Here is a 20,107-nt window from a genome sequence, read left to right on the forward strand (position 1 = left end):
TTTTGGCTGAGCGGACGCGAGGGGGAGGAGAGTCACCGCCCTCCTACCGCCTCCTCGCCAAGGCCATGGTGGTTTAGCTGGGTCAAAAAGCCAAGCAAACAGAACGCGGGGGCTGATAATGGCAGAGGAGGAGAACACTTCCAAACGAACCCAAATTAAATTTCGATTTAAAGCTTTCGTGACTGCAGGGATTCATCTTCTTGGTTTTTTCGGTAAAATCACGTAGAAGGGAAGTAATAAAATAATAAAAAATAAAACATAATACAATAATTCTCACGACGTTTCGGCCACAACGCAAGCAGCCGTCCTCAGGTGAAGACCAGGTCTGTCGGGGAGACAGCGTCTGAAACGTCGTGAGAATTATTTTATTATGTTTTATTTTTATTATTGTATTACTTCCCTTCTACGTGACTTTACCGAACGAACCAAGAAGATGAACCCAAATTAATTTCTCGCCCGCTCACTCACTCGCTCGCGCACGCCTTCCACTGCCTCAACCTGACACTCACTCAAGACACTCGGATGCCCAAGCCACATTCGACAATTGTCGTAGCATCGTGTCGCCAGGGCTCGATGATTAACAAATCACTGCTCGACAGGGGACGTCTGCTAAAACATGACCATGCTGCATCGTGTACAACATTCTCTGGCACGTGGTCGTGACGGGCACCTCAAGACCCGACCGTGTCCGTCCAGTGCTCGCTGAGCTGCGTTGGTCACCGGTTGCTGAACGAATTGCATTGGAAGGTCGCACTCATTAGGGCCGTCCATAAATGACGTCACGCACCTAGGGGGGGAGGCGGTGGGGTCAGACATTTGTGACGATGTGTGACGAGAGGGGGAGGGGTTTGAAAAATGTGACGTCACATCAAAATGCGCAACTTTAAATAAATACAGACAACACGTTCTACTTAATTAAATTGACTTTTTAATAAATGTTTCTCCTACAACATCAGAGTGCAGCGCCACATTAAATACGCACTACAATGACAATAGTTTAAAGCGATTTGAAGCATGTTTTATTTTTTGGGGGGGGGGGGCAGAGCTTTGTGACGTCATATTTGAGGGGGGGGGTCTGACTTTTTGTGACGCCGTGTGACGATGGGGGGGGGGGGGTCAAAAATCATCGTCCAAAATCGCGTGACGTCATTTATGGACGGCCCCAAAGCGCTTGCCACAAATGAACCACGACACCCTCGCCGATCTCGTGAAGGAGAATGAACCATCATCACGCGCACTCCGCTCGTCATCCTCGCACAAGCAGCAGCAGCAGCGGCAGCAGCGGCGGCTTTTGGCTGCTGGTCATCGAGCACAGACGGCGGTCACCGCATCGCTTTCAGAAGCGCTTCTGCGGCCGTCTGGAACGCTCTTCCTTCCGATATTAGGAAGCTGCTGGAGCTATGCAACTTTTAAATCATCGAGATTGAAAACGCATTGATTTAGAACTGGTGCTTAGTTTGTTGTCCTATGAAGGCCGGCACGGCACACGAGGGGATGGGTGGACAGTACCAGGCCCGGCCGCCTTTGTCTCCCCGGTTGCGATGTTTACACACCGCACCAGGTACTCATTCGAGGCTGAGTCGACCTAGGGGAGGGCACAGCACCGGTTCAGATAATCGTCACCGGTGTTGGTGGCCGTGAGCGAGAATCGAACTCGGCTCGCAGGGGTTCGAAGCGCAGCGTAGCGCTAACCGCTCCGCCACCGCTCCCCACTCTCCCCGCCCCCCGCTCCCCCCGCCCCCCACTCCCCCCGCCCACTCCCCACTCCCCCCGCTCCCTCCCCACTCCCCCCGCCAACTCCCCCCGCCTTCTCCCCACTCCCCCCGCCCACTCCCCCCGCCCACTCCCCACTCCCCCCGCCCACTCCCTACTCCCCCCGCCCCCTCCCCACTCCCCCCGCCAACTCCCCCCGCCCACTCCCCACTCCCCCCGCCCCCTCCCCACTCCCCCCGCCCACTCCCCACTCCCCCCGCCCCCTCCCCACTCCCCCCGCCAACTCCCCCCGCCCACTCCCCACTCCCCCCGCCCACTCCCCACTCCCCCCGCCCCCTCCCCACTCCCCCCGCCCACTCCCCCCGCCCACTCCCCACTCCCCCCGCCCACTCCCCACTCCCCCCGCCCCCTCCCCACTCCCCCCGCCAACTCCCCCCGCCCACTCCCCCACTCCCCCCGCCCCCTCCCCACTCCCCCCGCCCACTCCCCACTCCCCCCGCCCCCTCCCCACTCCCCCCGCCAACTCCCCCCGCCCACTCCCCACTCCCCCCGCCCACTCCCCACTCCCCCCGCCCCCTCCCCACTCCCCCCGCCAACTCCCCCCGCCCACTCCCCACTCCCCCCGCCCCCTCCCCACTCCCCCCGCCCCCTCCCCACTCCCCCCGCTCCCTCCCCACTCCCCCCGCCAACTCCCCCCGCCCCCTCCCCACTCCCCCCCGCCCACTCCCCCCGCCCACTCCCCACTCCCCCCGCCCACTCCCCCCGCCCACTCTCCACTCCCCCCGCCCACTCCCCCCGCCCCCTCCCCACTCCCCCCGCCCACTCCCCCCGCCCACTCCCCCCGCCCCCCGCCCCCCGCCCACTCCCCCCGCCCACTCCCCACTCCCCCCGCCCACTCCCCCCGCCCCTTCCCCACTCCCCCCGCCCACTCCCCACTCCCCCCGCCCACTCCCCCCGCCCCCTCCCCACTCCCCCCGCCCACTCCCCCCGCCCACTCCCCCCGCCCCCCCGCCCCCCGCCCACTCCCCCCGCCCACTCCCCACTCCCCCCGCCCACTCCCCCCGCCCCCTCCCCACTCCCCCCGCCCACTCCCCCCGCCCACTCCCCCCGCCCCCCGCCCCCCGCCCACTCCCCCCGCCCACTCCCCACTCCCCCCGCCCACTCCCCCCGCCCCTTCCCCACTCCCCCCGCCCACTCTCCACTCCCCCCGCCCACTCCCCCCGCCCCCTCCCCACTCCCCCCGCCCACTCCCCCCGCCCACTCCCCCCGCCCCCCGCCCCCCGCCCACTCCCCCCGCCCACTCCCCACTCCCCCCGCCCACTCCCCCCGCCCCTTCCCCACTCCCCCCGCCCCCTCCCCACTCCCCCCGCCCACTCCCCCCGCCCACTCCCCCCGCCCACTCCCCACTCCCCCCGCCCACTCCCCCCGCCCACTCCCCACTCCCCCCGCCCACTCCCCCCGCCCACTCCCCCCGCCCACTCCCCCCGCCCACTCCCCACTCCCCCCGCCCACTCCCCCCGCCCACTCCCCACTCCCCCCGCCCACTCCCCCCGCCCACTCCCCACTCCCCCCGCCCACTCCCCCCGCCCACTCCCCACTCCCCCCGCCCCCTCCCCACTCCCCCCGCCCACTCCCCCCGCCCTCTTCCTGTGGGGGAGGAGCAGGAAGATGGCGACACGAAGCGTCTTCGCTTCGCTCCTCGTCGCTACCTTCATTGCCTCTTTGCTCCCTGCGCCGGCTTCTTGCGATGGTGGGGGATGATGGTGATGGTGGTGATGATGTTGGTGATGGTGTTGGTCATGGTATTGATGGTGATATTGGTGATGGTGGTGATGGTTGCGGTCTGGGTATGGTGCCGACCGTCATAGGTGCAGCACTTGCCGCAACAGTCTGTGAAGGCTACCCGGGGGATCTTTGTACAGGGGAGCGGTGGTGCAGCGATTGGCGCGCTGCGCTACGAACCCGGCGACCCGAGTTCGATTCCCGCTCACGGCCAACACCGGTGACGATTATCTGAACCGGTCCCTGGCCCTCCCCTAGGTCGACTCAGCCTCAAATGAGTACCTGGGGGGAGACAAAGGCGGCCGGGCGTGGTGTTGGCCACCCACCCCCTCGTGTACCGTTCCGGCCTTCATAGGTGCTCGCTAACAGCACTTGCCCCTGCAGTCTGTTGCAGGCTACACGGGGGATCTTTGTCTTGCAGCGCTAACTCCGTGAATCCCGGCTAACAGCAGTGGCTAGTGATGTGTGAAGTCTGCCCGCACTGACCCGTGGAGTCAAGTGTGGGTATGGCCAAACTAAATTGTGAATATTTATGCTGAAGCAATTCGATGAGCTGTTAAAGCTCTTGTTTTTACAGATGTCGGGACGTTACATCAACACACACGATACAAAAGCACACGATAGGAGTGCAGAGGATATGACAGGTAAAATAAAATCATCTTCTGGGCCGTCCATAAATGACGTCACACACCTAGGGGTGGGGGGGTGTCAGACATTTGTGACGTGATATTTGAGGGGGGGGGGGGGGTCTGACTTTGTGACGCCGTGTGACGAGGGGGGGGGGGTAAAAAAATCATCAAAAATCGCGTGACGTCATTTATGGACGGCCCCTTACCAGATAAAACCCTCAACGACACAACACGGAGTGGCCCCTTATCCAGCAGTGGCTAGATCATGTCTGATGATGAATTGCACCCATTAACTACTGTATCGTGTGTGTGTGTATCAGCTGCTATAACACGGTGAAATGCGTGCTGATGATTGTTAAAACGACAACCAGTAAACCGGTAACCGTTATCAGAAATGGTTCCGGAATTCGGGGACCGGCAGTGGGCACCGTGAGCAATGAATTCACCGATTGGCGCGCGCGAATATAACAAGCGGCATGGTGGCAGGCCCTGTAAAGATAAAGGTGCGGCCCTACAAAGATAAAGGTGCGGCCCTACAATCTCTTGTTTGCTGTCATGGTGCGCCAAGCCACTCCTTGCTGTCTCGAGTTCTGACCAGGCCACTCGCCGCTGCTGGCGGAAGGGCCTCCACTCGAGAGAACGCCGGCGAGTGTTTGGCCTACTCTTCCATGCTGACAAACGTTGGAAGAGGTGGATGTACCCCACCACACGTGACCCGCCGATCGACTGCCGTGTAGCCGTGGTATAGTGCCAGTGGTGGGGGGTTTGGGGGATTTGAGAAGCGCAGTCGTTGAGGTTACCGGTTCGATCTCCGTGCCCGGTGACCACTGGTTTGCAGGTTCCGGCGTTTTTCGTTTGCCAAGGTGGACGTTTTGCGATTACTACTTCCTAGTCAACAGCTACATGAGTGGCGATCTGCTTTAAACGTTTGTAATGTGCTTTCCGGGAATGCAAAAAAAATGTGTTTTAACAAACAGAAATATCGGGGATTATTATTGACACGTGTCTGTTGTGCTCTAGTGGTAGTGCCTTACGCCGACAATTACGACTCCGACACAGCCCGGCGTTGCTCAGGAAAATATCGGGCCAAAATGTAAAGCCGGCGGGTAAACAACTAACTCGGGTGAGCCACCTTGATTGGCACGGTGGCACAGTGGCCAGAACACCTGGCGACTTGTTCTTCCGCGTGCTTCCCCTGCGTGGCTGCTTTGTCGCTGCAGCCCGCAGGCTCCCGTGGCGAGCGTCGCCTCGGCGAGGTGACGACGGCGCTGCACGAGTACCAGCCGTGCGTGCAGAAAAACTGCTCGTGCCATCGCGGGTGAGGAGGCGTCGGGCGTTGGCCGGCGCCGAAATATCCATACGGCCGCCCCCCCCCCCGATCGATCCACTCCCCACCTGAGAGGAGGTGGAGCCAGTCCTCCACTCCTGAGCTCATAGTCCTGGAGAATGGACTTGTCGCGGGACGGATCGACCTGGCGGCGTAATAGATCGTGTGACTCGAAGGCCTCGGAAGTAGTTCTCTGAGATCCCCACCCCCCGCGCCTCTGCGGACCGTTCTCGAACACGCTTGGATCGTTCGTCGCGGGACGTGACGCGTTCGACAGTGCAACTGAGATTCAATTGGCATTGAGCGTGTGGCAATCGGTTAATGGCATTGTATCAAAACGGCGTGTTAATTATGTGTGCTTGCGTAACATTTCAGATAATGGCCTCTATTTTTGTTCTGTTTCTCCATTGACTGCAAATTGTTGCTGTTGGTTAATGGAAAAAGGGGAAGAGGAGGAAAATGTATTGGTCAGTGGGACAATGCTAATGTCGGTTCAACAATTCTGACTGTCGCCTGATGAAACTGGTTGCAATCACCAACGAAAGGTACTCCGATTGTAAATGTTGTGAGTTTACTCTCCAACGCGCCTGATGTGCTGAACTAGTAACTAATTGGCATGTTTTTGTTTACGGGCTACGCAGTTGGATTTGTAAATCTTTGTCTCCGACTTCCCGGTGGCCCCCAGGGTGCTGGAGTCAGACCTCGCCCCGTTCAGCGGGGGGATCGCAGAGGCCGACGTGAAGGAGATGGTGGCACGGGGCGTCGGCACGCACTACCAGGTGTTCGCCCACCGGCTGTACCGCGAGGACGCGTGCATGTTCTCCGCTCGGTGAGCGTGCGTGCGCGCGCGGGCCGTGCGGTGGTGCGTCTCGCCGCTCGTTGCAGAGGCCAGTGGTTCAAACCAGAGGTCGCAAACGGGTTTTGATTCCTTACCCGTACCCGGTGTGCTGTACTAATAATGAATTGGCCACGTTCTGTTTACGTGACAAACCTTACTAATTGGCTGTGTCGGGTGGTGGCGGATTTAACGACACATTTATATATTTACTTGATCTAACCCAAAAAAAACCTGTATTACGGATGATATTGCTCCCGAAAGCCTATGTGTTAAACTGAATTTAGAATGGCTGACAAGAGGTGAGAAAGAGAGGCACATAGAGGAGTTGGAGAGAGCCATGGGAGCTGCTGGTGCTGGCGGTCGAGCCGTTTCTGTCTCTCTCATCTCCCAGGTGCAGCGGGGTGGAACACTTCCTGCTGGAGTTGCTGCCGGAGCTACCGGACATGGAGCTGGTGGTGAATGTGCGCGACTACCCGCAGGTGCCGGCATGGATGCCGCTGCGTCCCGTCTTCTCCTTCAGCAAGGTGCGGCGCGGGCGCCCCGCGGTCGTGTGGCGTTGCCATGGGAAACGAGGTCGTGGGTCAAACTCGCTTGAGCCACAGCGCTTGCGAGCTTATGTTTACAGGCAAAGCGAAATAATCACGAGCATCGTGGGGAATTTTAGTAACACAATGAGCAGGTAATAGGCGGCCTCCCCGTATGTGTCCCAAAATCTAAGCAGCGATGGGTCCTTGACAATAAATATTTGGCAGTTCACAAGCATTGGATCAAGCAAGCTTGACGCTGCTGATGAGATACTGAAGGTTCAAACCGGCTCCAGCTTCTGTTGAACCAATACTGCTGAAATAATGCAATCCCAGGAGGCTGCGTGTCTGAAGGGACAGGTATGGAAGGAAGTGTGGGGTCTGATTATAAAGTGAACATCGGTGAAAAAAAGAGCTTTATAGTTCATCGGATTCCTCCAGTATGAATAAAGATTTTGATTTTGTAAATCCTCCACAATATCACCAATAATTATGGTGTGTTCTGCTACGTCTCTTTTCCTCCGTCTGCCTCTGTGCGTGACAGACTAAGGAGTACCGGGACATCATGTACCCGGCGTGGACGTTTTGGGAGGGCGGCCCTGCCGTGTGGCCCCTCTACCCTACGGGGCTTGGACGCTGGGACCTCATGAGAGACGAACTGAGCAAGTGCGTGCCATGTGCCATGTGCGTGTAGATAGAGGGGAGCTAGACGGGCGCGGCACGGGTAGAGTTGGGCTGATGCGGTACAGGAGGATGTGGAGCTGAGTGGACCAACAACCGGTCCCAGCGGTGTCAAGATCGGCCTCTGTGGAGGAGGCTCGTGAAGGACGCTACTGGGCAGTTGGAGGCTGCCGCCCGTCAACAGCAACGGAGTGTGGAGGAGCGATACTCACAACAGTGAGCGGAGCGACGGGCGGTAAAACGCAGCAATTGGGGAGCGCAGGTGGTGCATTTGTCAATCATCTGATCCATAACACGTGGGTCTGTCCCATGACTTGCCAGCAAGCCTAGCACACTTCATGTGGCCTCAGAAGTGCATCTAGCCTGGCACAAGCGCCGTGGCGAATTGCAGCTGTTCGTGTTTAGGCATGTGTGTGAGTGCATCTGAGCTGTGGCGCAGCGATAAGTGCGTTGTGCTACGAACCCGGCGATCTGAGTTGTGATTCCTGCTCATGGCCAACACCATTGACGATTATTTGAACCGGTCCTGGGCCTCCCCTAGGTCGACTCGGCCTCATTTGAGTACCTGGTGCGGTGTATAAACATGGCCACGAGGGAGATAAAGAAGGTCGGTCGTGGTGCTGGCCACACACCCGCTCATGTGCCGTGCCGCCCTTCATAGGTGCTACACGCTAACAGCACTTGCCCCAACAGTCTGTTAATGCGATACGGAGGAATCCTTGTCTGTTGTGTGTGTGTGTGCACGCATGTGTGCGCACGCACGTGTGCGTGTGTTTTGTTTGGGAAAAAAGTAACCCCCATCTCCTCGCTCGCAACATTGTGGTGTGCTGTGGAGGCTGTGGAGGCTGATGCTAAGCAGCCATTACCCTTGCAGCATGCTCACAGCAACTGCAGAGGCCAGTGCGGGCTCTGGATGGGTGTCAGGGGAGGACGGGCACCTATAACATCTCCTACTGCCACCCGGTTTTGTGGAGCCAGGAGACTGAACTATGCCCCCTACCTCAGGCTTTTTCCTCGAGAAACAGCCGGAAACCACTGCGGTTGGCCACGTGGGGAATGTCCGAACACTTGCTGCTGCTGCTGCTGCTGTTGCTGCTGCTGCTGTTGCTGCTGCTGCTGCAGAGGAGGAGGAGGAGAGGCTGTCAATCCCCTGTCGGGGAGAGCTGGACCGGGTACCGCCTGGACCTCTCTGGAATAGGGGAGGACCTTCAGTGGACTGGTCCAGGCTGCAGTCGCCTCGAAGGGTGGACAGTCCTCCACTCAAGGCAGGAGACTGCCAGACAAGAGGGAGCGACTCTCGTTCTTAATAAAATAATGAACGGGGGGTGGGGCAGCGTGGCGGGGAGGTGTGTGGGAAGCTTAGTGGTGAACGGCGGCCGCCATTGTTGTTGTTGTGCACGTGTGTGTGTGTGTGCGTGCACACATCTGACCTTACCGGCTCTTCTCTCGCCTTAACGTTCATCAAAAAACTGTTGTCAGGACTGCAGCACGGTGGCCTTGGGAGAAGAAGAAGACTCGGGGGTTTTTCCGCGGCTCCAGGTGGGCAACCGCGATACGGCGACAAACCACGGTTCTTACGGTTGTATCTTCTCTTAAAGCCCTTGTCCAAGGCGCTTTCCACAGAATGAACAACGGTGCGACGTACGAATGCAGTGGTGGAGATGAGGTGGAATGAAATAGATGGGAGGAAGCATTGGGGCAAATCTGTGGCGATGCTGCATGAATTGGGTGAAAGCAAACTTGTGACGGTAAGTGATGATGAATGGATTGAATGAACGGGGGTTAATGAGTGATAGCCATATAATGAGAATATGAAGAGGGAAAAATAACGATGGCGGTTATGAGTGGGAGATTAAGGGGTCGTGGGTGAGCTCTGGAACAATCAGTGAGTTTTGAGTGCATCACACGAGTGGTTCTCAAACTTTTTTGGTTACTGTGCTCCTTTGGTGGATTTTGCCTTGGCTGACCCAAACATGGTTTCTGAGAAATAATTGCATGCATAAAATAAGCATCAATATTTGAACCAAGTGTCCAAATTGTGAGGTATCATCCTAACTAGCTGGTAACTGCAAGCGAATAAATAAAAAAAATCAACAGACGCTTTGCGTGCATAACAGAATTTGTTCACGCTCGCTTGTTAATCTTGGAAACCAGATTGTTTAGATCAATGAGTTTATAAAGGTCTTTTATATGGTTGTAGGTTACCACGTGGATTTAAAAACTAATTGCCACGTTTTGTTTACGTGACAAACCTTACTAATTGGCGGTGTCGGGTGGTGGTGGTGAGTTAAGGGCACATTTATGTTCATAATGTGGGCTAACCCAAAAATAAATTACGATTGACAATTTCAAAAGCCACGGGGAACTGGGACACGCGGTAATATTGACCGACTATTGCTGCTGTTGCTGCTGTTGCTGCTGTTGCTGCTGTTGCTGCTGCTGTTGTTGCTGCTGTTGCTGCTGTTGCTGCTGCTGTTGTTGCTGCTGCTGTTGTTGCTGTTACTGCTGCTGTTGCTGCTGTTGTTGTTGCTGCTGTTGCTGCTGCTGCTGTTGCTGCTGTTGTTGTTGCTGCTGTTGTTGTTGCTGCTGCTGTTGCTGCTGTTGCTGCTGCTATTGCTGCTGCTGCTGCTGTTACTGCTGCTGTTGCCGCTGCTGTTGCTGCTGCTGTTGCTGCTGCTGCTGCTGCTGCTGTTGCTGCTGTTACTGCTGCTGTTGCTGCTGCTGTTGCTGCTGCTGTTTCTGCTGCTGTTGCTGCTGTTGTTGCTGCTGCTGTTGCTGCTGCTGCTGTTGCTGCTGCTGCTGTTGCTGCTGCTGTTTCTGCTGCTGCTGCTGCTGCTGTTGCTGCTGTTACTGCTGCTGCTGCTGCTGCTGCAGGACGAGTGCGGAGCGAGACCCCCTGGTGCTGCTGTCTCGGCGTGAGCCCAAACTCGTGGATGCCGCCTACACCAAAAACCAGGCGTGGAAGTCGGACAAGGTGCGGACTGGAGCCTGCGCCCTCAGCCCCTCACAAAGTCAGAGTGATTTCCTGCGCTCAAAAGAGCATCGAGGCATCGGTGGTGACGTCCCGTTCGCAGCCCTGCCCAGCTAGTGGTGGACATTCCTCATTCCCTAGGCAGGAGCGAGTCTATTGACAGGACCACCACTGTTGGACCTCCTCACAAAGCGGCGCCTATTTTATCGATCCTGGAGGAAGGGATGAGTCAACCGCCCCAACTCGGGATTTGAACTCGCAAACCTTGCGATTGCGAAACCGCTTGCCCCACCACCGAGCCAGGGAGCGGGTTGGATGGTTTTGAGCTGGGGACAACGAAGTCGGTGTCTCGACTAAAAACTCCAATCGGCTTCTTTTGTTTTTTGTGCCTAAACATCACAGTGGACGTCAAGGGTCCCCGTGACGCTATTCGAAAAAAAAAACGGTGAGACGTTGTCCACGTTTGAATTGTGCAACTCGCCGACTACTCAGTTGGTCAAAGCCACAATGCGACTGGGGAAACAGATGGCCCCTTGCAGGCCGTCGCTGTGTTCACCATGTGCCACACAGAGGCAGCTGCCTCTCGTGCAGTGTTTCTTCACGAATTTTGAGATGGGCTGGGGCAGAGGTCGCAACCGGGTACCCGATACCCGTACCCTACCCAATACCCGGCTACCCGTACCCGGCCGGGTACGGGTACCCGTTTGCGACCCTGGTGCGGCCGGGTACGGGTAGGCCGTGAGTCACTTTTGAGTAACCGTTTGTCACTCATTTCGGGTAGGGAACGGGTACCCGTACCCAGCTGGGTACGGGTACGGGTACCCATTTGTGACCCTGGTGCGGCCGGGTACGGGTAAGGAATCAAAACCCGTTTGCGACCTCTGGGCCGTTCCAAAGGGCCACCAGGGACGGCCAGTGGCCCGCGGGTTCTTGCAATGAAGAACACCGCTCGCGTGTGACCTGTAGGCTCAACAACTGCATTATGAGACGCTTCGTTCCTTTGTGGGCGCAACATGTTTGCAAGTATCATTATAAGAATCGTTATCATGAGAGTACAATGATTATTATTAACCATAATTAGAGTTTTTTTGTGGTTAGATCGCGTGAATATAAATGTGTCATTAAACCCGCCACCGCCCGACACAGCCAATTAGTAAGATTTATCACGTCAACAGAACGTGGCAATTCTCTACTAGTACAGCACACCGGTGTGTTGGAGAGTAAACCCACAACATTTACCATTCGAGTACCGTGACGTTTCGAAGGGAATTGCAACTAGCATCATCAGGCGACAGCCAGATCTGTGGAGAAATACTCCTGTTTATATTTATCACGCTGTCATATTTACGCGATCCAACCCAAAAAAAACCTCTATTACACTGGTCAACAAAAAAAAAAACTTTTTTCTGGCCTGGACTTTTGCAGCTGTTTTAGACTAATTTCAGGATGCTGATTCCAAATCTGATCTCAGATTTGCTCTATCACATCATTTTGATGCTATCAGCATACCCCATTTTCATTGATTTTACCTGAAATTAACTCTGTCACTTATGATTGCAAGTTGTTGCGAGTCAGTGACTGCTTTAGTGTTAAAATATGGTGCTGTATTTTTAGGATAGTGTGTTTATAATATCATTTTATGTAGATATCCACATTTATTTAATATTTTTCTTCTGCAGTTTTTATTGAAAATGCAACATTTGATATCTCAAAAACCTGATAGGCAAAAACTGATGCCAGATTTGGAATCAGCACCCCAAAATTACCTTAAACCCGTTGGAATACCTTATGCCAGAAAAAGTGTGTTGACCAGTGTTATGGATAATATTGGAAGTGAAAGCCTACGTGTTAAACTGATTATTGTTAACTTTACACGAACGCCTTTGTGCCATACCTTTCTGTTGCCACTCGAGGACACGCTGGGAATGCCACCGACGAAGGAAATCGGCCTGGTTGACCACTGCCAGTACAAGTAATGAAGTGACGCACACCACAGCCTCACACCACGCCGCACGCACAGCCACGTCTGAGCTGTGAACGATTAAGCAGTCGGTATCTTTTGCTCGCGTTGGGGTGGTTGGTAGACTGTGCCGATTCATCAATGATGTGGCCCGGTGAATCAGCGGCCCACAATCGGAAGTGTTCAATCGTTAGTAATTGTAGCGAATACAGGGAATCCTCTACTTACGAACGAGTTGGGTTTCAGAGGTCTGTTCTTAAGTAGATTTGTTCGTAAGTCCAACTTTACTCCTGTCGATTCCGAGCACGTTGTACGGCATGTACACTAAACACGGGGAATGGCTTTATAAGTTGTATAATTTCCTGCAGACGTAGATGCCACTGGTTCTTCACGTTCTGCAGGTGTATATGCCAACCACCGCCATCTAATGCGTGGCGGTTGAACTTACGACTATATCCAAACAGGCAACTGGACATTCGGACAGGTGTGTTCGTATCTCTGAAAGTTCGTATCTCTGAAAGTTCGTAAGTGGAATGTTCGTAAGTAGAGGAGTCCCTGTACGTAATTGGTGGTAGTGAGTATTGCAATCGGGAAGAATTGTTTGCAGGGCCGATCGAGTAAGTTGAGATTGATATTAACGTAATTACTCATACGGTTATGTAAGCTAATATAACATCTGTAAATAAGATAAACATTGGTTTGTGAGCAAATACATTTAGTGAAGGGACGGCAAGTGATATGTTTACATGTGGGTAACGTTTATATGAATACATATTTGTTCTTCAGTCAGCTTGTGTTGATTCATGCATATAGTGATGGTAAAGTACGATAAAGTTGTGTGATGCAGATGCATAGCCAGGTCATAGCGGGGATTGTTTAAGGGTCGTGAGCGATTTTGTTCTTGAGTTTTGTCGGAAAAAAACAGTCGTAGCCACATGTGCGGTTACCCGGGGCGCGGGCGGATGGGAGTGGAGGTGCGGGCGCGGTGGTGCAGGGGACGGCCGGGTGAGAAACTCATCTGTCGTGGACAGCTTTCACAGTGAGCTTGTATGTAAAGGGTTGTTCTATGAGACATCTCCTTTACCAGTGGCAAAATATAGTAATAGGTTTTTACCCTTTCAACTGGTACAAAAACTGACACCTTTATACAAGGCATCATGTTTGCAATAACCACAACACAAGCAGTCAAAATGCAAACAAAAAGAAACAACTCTGATAATGATAATGATATGCACTGTCCTTGACGTTGATTGGTCCACACCCGAGACAGCTTTTCTTAGATCCTAGTCTCCATTGGTGTTGGACCAGATGATGCCAAAAGGCGTACAACTCAACTTATCATTATCAGAGTTGTTTCTTTTTGTTTTCGTTTTGACTGCTTGTGTTGTGGTTATTGCAAACATGATGCCTTGTATAAAGGTGTCAGTTTTTGTACCAGTTGAAAGGGTAAAAACCTACTACTATAAAGGGTTGTTGTGAAGTTGCACCGGTGGCTCCTGGCCTCTCATGCCGGAGCGACGTGGCATCTCAAGACAGTGGCGCGGGGGGGGGTGGGGGAGCAGAACGCAACAAAGAAACGAGTTTGACGCCGAGTTTATTGGCCAGCTGAAACTCGCCGCCGCAAGTACGCGACCCTCACGGTTGCTACGGGGTTAAGGGAGCGAACGACCGGGCAAAGGTGGTCAGATCACGTTTGTTAATGGGCAAGGACCCTCTCCGTGAGACATGGGGATGGGTCTCAAATTTAATATTTCTGGTTTAGTTTGAAGGCGCGGTGGGGGGGGGGGGTGGCCAAACGGCATGATTTGCCCCAGGCCCCCTCTATGGATGGCTCTGCCACCCCCGTGTTCCTGAAAACAGACCTCAAGGTAAACCGTGAAGAGCTGAAAGATGCATTCGATTGAGCCGCGTTGGGAAATGTTTTCCTGTACTTCTATGGACGTGGTCCCGTGTCCCCTTACACTCAACCCCAGCGTGCCCTCAACAAAGTCTTGTTGTCTCCCCGTATTGATGTCCTTACCCCGCACCTCCGATTGGCCACGGTTGGCTACGTACGGTGGGACAGAAGTTCAACATCCATACAAAGACAAAGATCCCCTGTATAGCCTTAACAGACTGTAGGGACAAGTGGTGTTAGCGAGCACCTATGAAGGCCGGAACGGTACACGAGGGGGTGGGTGGCCAGCACCACGCCCGACATCATACGGACGCACGCACACACACGCACGGGAAAGTGTGTAACTTATTTTTCGCTGGCGAAGTAACGGGAGGGAGAGTGAGAAAGCGAACGGCGTTGTTGACGTGCGCACAGGTACCTGTTCAACTTCCGCGGCGTGGCGGCGAGCTTCCGCTACAAGCACCTCTTCCTGTGCGGCTCGCTCGTGCTACACGTAGGCGACGACTGGCATGAGTTCTTCTACCAGCAGCTGAGGCCCTGGGTGCACTACGTGCCCGTACAGCAGGATCTCTCCGACGTCCGGTGAGAGAGAGAGACGCACACGCAACGGTCGCCAGCAACGCTGAAGGGGTTTGAGGGCGCCACGGTGGCGAGATGTTAACTGCCTCGCCTGGTATGCAGGAGGTCGTGGGTTCGATCGCGACCCTGACGCCTGCTGTATATTTAGAGTTTGCGATGTCTCATCATCATCATCACAGTGCCTAGAAGATGTTAACTACCTCGCCTGGTATGCAGGAGGTCGTGGGTTCGGTCCCGACCCTGATGCCTGCTGTAAATTTGGAGTTTGCGGTGTCTCTCATCATCATCACGGTGGCTAGGAGATGTTAACTACCTCGCCTGGTATGCAGGAGGTCGTGGGTTCGATCGCGACCCTGACGCCTGCTGTATATTTAGAGTTTGCGATGTCTCATCATCATCATCACAGTGCCTAGAAGATGTTAACTACCTCGCCTGGTATGCAGGAGGTCGTGGGTTCGGTCCCGACCCTGATGCCTGCTGTAAATTTGGAGTTTGCGGTGTCTCTCATCATCATCACGGTGGCTAGGAGATGTTAACTGCCTCGCCTGGTATACAGGAGGTCGTGGGTTCGATCCCGACCTGGACGCTTGCTGTATATTTGGAGTTTGCGTGTCTCTCTCTCCCCATGGTCGCCTGGATTTTTATCCGCGTCCTTCGGTTTTTCCCTCCATATTTAGAAACGTGTGTTTAGAGTATTTGACTGCTATACATTTCCACATGATGAGCCACTTCGATTAGCACGGTTGACTACGTACGGTGCAAAAGAAGTTCAACATACATACAGTTCAACATACGTTGAGCTATCATTTGTGACCAAGTTGCTTCTAAAACATTTCTATATAGCTCAGTGGGCCTTACCTGGCAAGATAAAAAATAGTTGATCAAGAACACGGACAACAATCTCGCGTAAAATCTCTTGTTTGCATGCTTTGGTAGCTCCAACTGGCCTAAATCTCATCTCATTACAAACCATGCGTTGTGTCGGCATCATCTCATGGCGTGAACAAGCAAGCACGTTCTTTTCCCCCCATTTATTTCAGGGAGGTCTTGGAGTTTGTGAAGAACAATGATGACGTCGCACGGGAAATTGCCGAAAGGTGAGCGCGTACATTTTTTCCCCATACACCGACAACAAAGTCCATTCCGAGCGTTAATTCGTAACGTAGACGTAACGTGTGCAGCTTGCCTTCACTCTCGGAGAGGGGGAACGATTCAGAGGCGCGAGAAATCACAGCAGGTTGCAATCATTGCACATCAAGTGCTTGCCACAAATGAACCGCAATACCTTGCTGATCTCATCAAGAAGCATCGACCATCGTGTGAACTCCGGTCATCTTCGCAGCGGCTTTTGGATAGCCATTGAACAAAGACGGTGACTGCATCGTGCGCGTTCAGATGCGCTTGTGCGGCCGTCTGGAACGCTCTTCCGATATTAGGAAGCCACTGGAGCTATGCACTATTAAATCATCTACATTGACAAACTCATTTCTTTCGAACTGCTTTTTGTGATTAGTTTGTTGTCCTTCCCTCGCACCTTCGAATAGCGCGGTTGGTTACGTACGGTGCGAAAGAAGTTCAACGTACAAACAGGAAGGCAGCCCGAACCGGTGCCAACAAAGGCCCAAGCGCTATGGTTCAATATTGGGATATTTGGCCAACTCCTTGAATGGGTCATTTACAAAAACCCTGACTGCATTTCTGCTTTGCGAGTCGTGTTGTCACGAATGAACACCCCTCCACACAGAGCCACATCTGCAGCTGGCACCGCACCCCACCCTGTGTCACGGAATGGACCTTGGAAGATGACGTCACATAACTACAGTCTTCTCCTATGACGCGGTAGTTGCGTTCCTTGAAGAACACCGCACTGTGGAAAGATTACGTTATGATGAATTGTATAGTGTAAAGCGCAGTCCACGACAAAACGTGAGATGCGTACGCAGGCTGAACAAAGACTGAGGTGCGTGGGTAGCATCGATAAGCATCCAGCAGCATCCCGCCTTGTTTAATGCTACGCCAAGGCAGCCGTACAACCGCTTATTGAAACTCGCGTGACTTAGTTCTATTCACTCAATTGCGTTATATCCAATTCACGTTATGAATACAACACGTTATAGGAGAACAAACTTGCATATATTTTTTTGGGCTGATTTAAAATCTTGTTGAAATCGTTCTTTCCACTCTCAGGGGGCAGAAGTTCATCTTGGATCACCTGAGGATGGAGGACGTCTCCTGCTACTGGCGGAGCCTCCTGCAGCGCTACGCCTCCCTGCTCAAGTACAAACCCGAGCGCAGGGCGGCGTACCGGGAGATCCGGGCCACGCGGCACAAGAACGAGCTGTGACGCCGCCGCCGCTCGGAGCTTCTCCCCGCCACCACGGTCGCCTCGACGTGGCGATGTTCCCCGGTGGGAAACGTGCCAGTATATACGATGGAACGCTGTCCCTGCTGTTGAGGAAGTCACATGACGTGTGTATTACGACGGGGCGCCGTGGTGGCGAGATGTTAACTCCCTCGCCCGGTATACAGGAGGTCGTGGGATCGATCCCAACCCTGACGCCTGCTGTATATTTGGAGTTTGCGGTGTCTCTCTCCCCGTGGTCGCGTGGTCTTTTCTCCGGGTCCTCCGGTTTTTACCTCCACATTTGGAAATACGCGTTTAGAGTATTTGGCTTCTATAAATGTCTACATAAGCCACTTTATTGAGCTATCATCTGTGGCCAGATCACTACTGAAAAAGAGCTATAAAGCTTAGTGGCCCTTACCTGGTAAAATAAAAGATAGCAAAAAAGTTAATTCTAGATTTGAAGCTTTCGTGACTGCAAGGATTCATACTCTTAGGTTTTTTCGGTAAAGTCACGTAGGTAAAAATAATAATAAAATAATAATAATAAATGCAAAATAACTAAATTAAATCACGACGTTTCGGAGGCAACACAAGTCTCCGTCTTCAGGTGGGACCGTCACAGCTAAGATCTTGTCTCTTAGATTTCTCTTCACTTGATACAGTAAATTTAGCTGTGACAGTCCCACCTGAAGACAGAGACTTGTGTTGCCTCCGAAACGTCGTGATTTAATTTAGTTATTTTGCATTCATTAGTATTTTATTTTATTATTAATTTTTTACCTACGTGACTTTACCGAAAAAACCTAAGAGTAGCAAAAAAGTTACTTCGTCATTGCATTGCGGCATGACATCATTGCGTTGCGAGACGTCATTGGCTCTGAACGTGGCTTCTTATCTCGGACAAGAGTCTGCTGTTGTTATTTTATGAATCTAGAAAAAACTGGCGCTTCAGAAGATCTAGCACGTGTCCCGGCACTGCTCCGTGAGATGTCCTCGCCGATTTTTCACGATGCGGACAGCACAGCCGCAGTACAATTGGGGGGGAATTAAACATGAAAGAGATAAAAAAAAAATATGAAATGGTTAATTTTACTCTCAAACACCGTGCTCATTCTTGCGACAGTGACGTTTTAAGAAATATATTTTTTAACAAATAAACATCGCTGTAGTAGGATTCACGTCACACCGTTGTGTTGCTGCAACTTGTAATGTCCATCACTGGTTTTACAAATAATGGGATTTTTAATAAAAGAGAATGCAACTTGCCTTGTGGCAAAGCAACCTGGATGTTACTGGTCTCTTTGGATCTCAGAAGTTAATACAGGTAGGAACAAGAGGTTCCACACTGCCCACCAGGGATTATATGTCTGTCTGTCGTGCATACTACAACCTCCAACACAACTACGGTATCCAACACGGATCGCACGAATGCGCTGTCCAACCAAGTTCCTACCTGCCCACTCCGAAGGAACGTACTCAGGAGTAACACATGTTCGTACAGCGATGGGTCAAACCAATCAACCTCCGAGCGGTTGTACAGGAACCCTCATGCGTGTGCGCACGATAGTGGGGGAGAAACGCATCCACAGGATGGAGAAGAGATGGAGTGATGTGGTACAGGAGGACGTGGAGCTGAGTGGACTTGCCGATGACCGGTACCAGCGGTGTTAAGATCAACCTCTGTAGAGGAGGCTCGTGAAGGACGCTGCTACTGGGCAGTTGGAGGCAGTCGCCCTCCAACAACAACGGAGAGCGGAGGAGCAATGCTCACAACAACGAGTGGAGCGCCGGGTGGCTAAAATTCAGCGAATTTGCACAGTAGGGGGGCACAGGTGGTGCATTTGCCAGTCATATCAAGTCAATTAACACCATGGCACCTGCTGTCCCGTGACCTGTCAGAGCGAGCCTTCGATACTTCACATGGGCCTCGGAGTGCACAGAGCCGCCACTTAGTCGCGAATGTTGTAATCGTATAAATGAGGGAGCGAGGGGTCGGGCCCGATATACAGCGGCGATTCTACTTACAGACAAGTTATGTTCCAGAGGTGTTCGTAAGTCGATGAGTTTTTTGTAAGTACAACTTTACTCCTGTCGATTCCAAACATGCTGTATGGCATGTACACTAAACACGGGGGATGGCTTTAAAAGTTGTATAATCTCCTTGAGATATAAATGCCACTGGTTATTCACGTTTTATAGATGTAGATGCCACTGGTTTTTCACGTTCTGCAGATGTCGATGTCACCACAGCCATCTATTGCGTGGCGGTTGAACTTACGACTCGCGGTCCGAACGGGCGACTGGACAGGCGGACTAGTTTGTTCGTGTCTCTAAACGTTCCTAAGTCGAGTGTTCGTAAGTAGAGGAATCCTTGTCAGGGAGAAAGCCAGGGGGGGGGGGGGGGTGTTATAAGGGAGGGAGGGAGGGGGAGCAATAAGGGAGGGAGGGGGAGCAATAAAGGAGGGGGGGGGGCTATGTAAGGGAGGAAAGCCAGGGGGTGGACCCTGTAAGGGCGGGAGAGGGAGGGGGTTTCAAAGGGAGGGAGCGAGGGGAGGGGAGCGAGGGTCGGGGGGGAGCGAGGGGAGGGGCGGGGGGAGCGAGGGGAGGGGCAGGGGGAGCGAGGGGGAGGGGCGGGGGGAGCGAGGGGGAGGGGCGGGGGGAGCGAGGGGGAGGGGCGGGGGGGGCGGGGGGAGCGAGGGGGAGGGGTGGGGGGAGCGAGGGGGAGGGGCGGGGGGAGCGAGGGGAGGGGCGGGGGGAGCGAGGGGGAGCGAGGGGGAGGGGCGGGGTGAGCGAGGGGGAGGGGCGGGGGGAGCGAGGGGGGGCGGAGGGAGTGGAGCGAGGGGGGTAAAGGGGGTGAGC

The 20,107-nt window shown here is 53.9% G+C and overlaps 1 protein-coding gene across 1 annotated transcript; it reads left to right on the forward strand.

Moving 5' to 3' along the window:
* Window positions 1-3,366: 3,366 nt before the first annotated feature.
* Window positions 3,367-17,883, forward strand: POGLUT1 (protein O-glucosyltransferase 1). The gene is made up of 11 exons (XM_078876473.1): window positions 3,367-3,463; window positions 5,352-5,442; window positions 6,137-6,280; window positions 6,681-6,813; window positions 7,358-7,479; window positions 8,974-9,033; window positions 10,369-10,468; window positions 12,379-12,437; window positions 14,737-14,904; window positions 15,942-15,998; window positions 17,089-17,883. The coding sequence occupies exons 1-11, from the start codon at window positions 3,382-3,384 to the stop codon at window positions 17,243-17,245; spliced, it is 1,173 nt and encodes a 390-aa protein (XP_078732599.1). The 5' UTR covers window positions 3,367-3,381; the 3' UTR covers window positions 17,246-17,883.
* The last annotated feature ends 2,224 nt before the right edge of the window (window positions 17,884-20,107 follow it).

The sequence above is a fragment of the Lampetra fluviatilis genome, chromosome 44 (genome assembly GCF_964198595.1).
Source record: "Lampetra fluviatilis chromosome 44, kcLamFluv1.1, whole genome shotgun sequence".
Lineage (NCBI taxonomy): Eukaryota > Metazoa > Chordata > Hyperoartia > Petromyzontiformes > Petromyzontidae > Lampetra > Lampetra fluviatilis.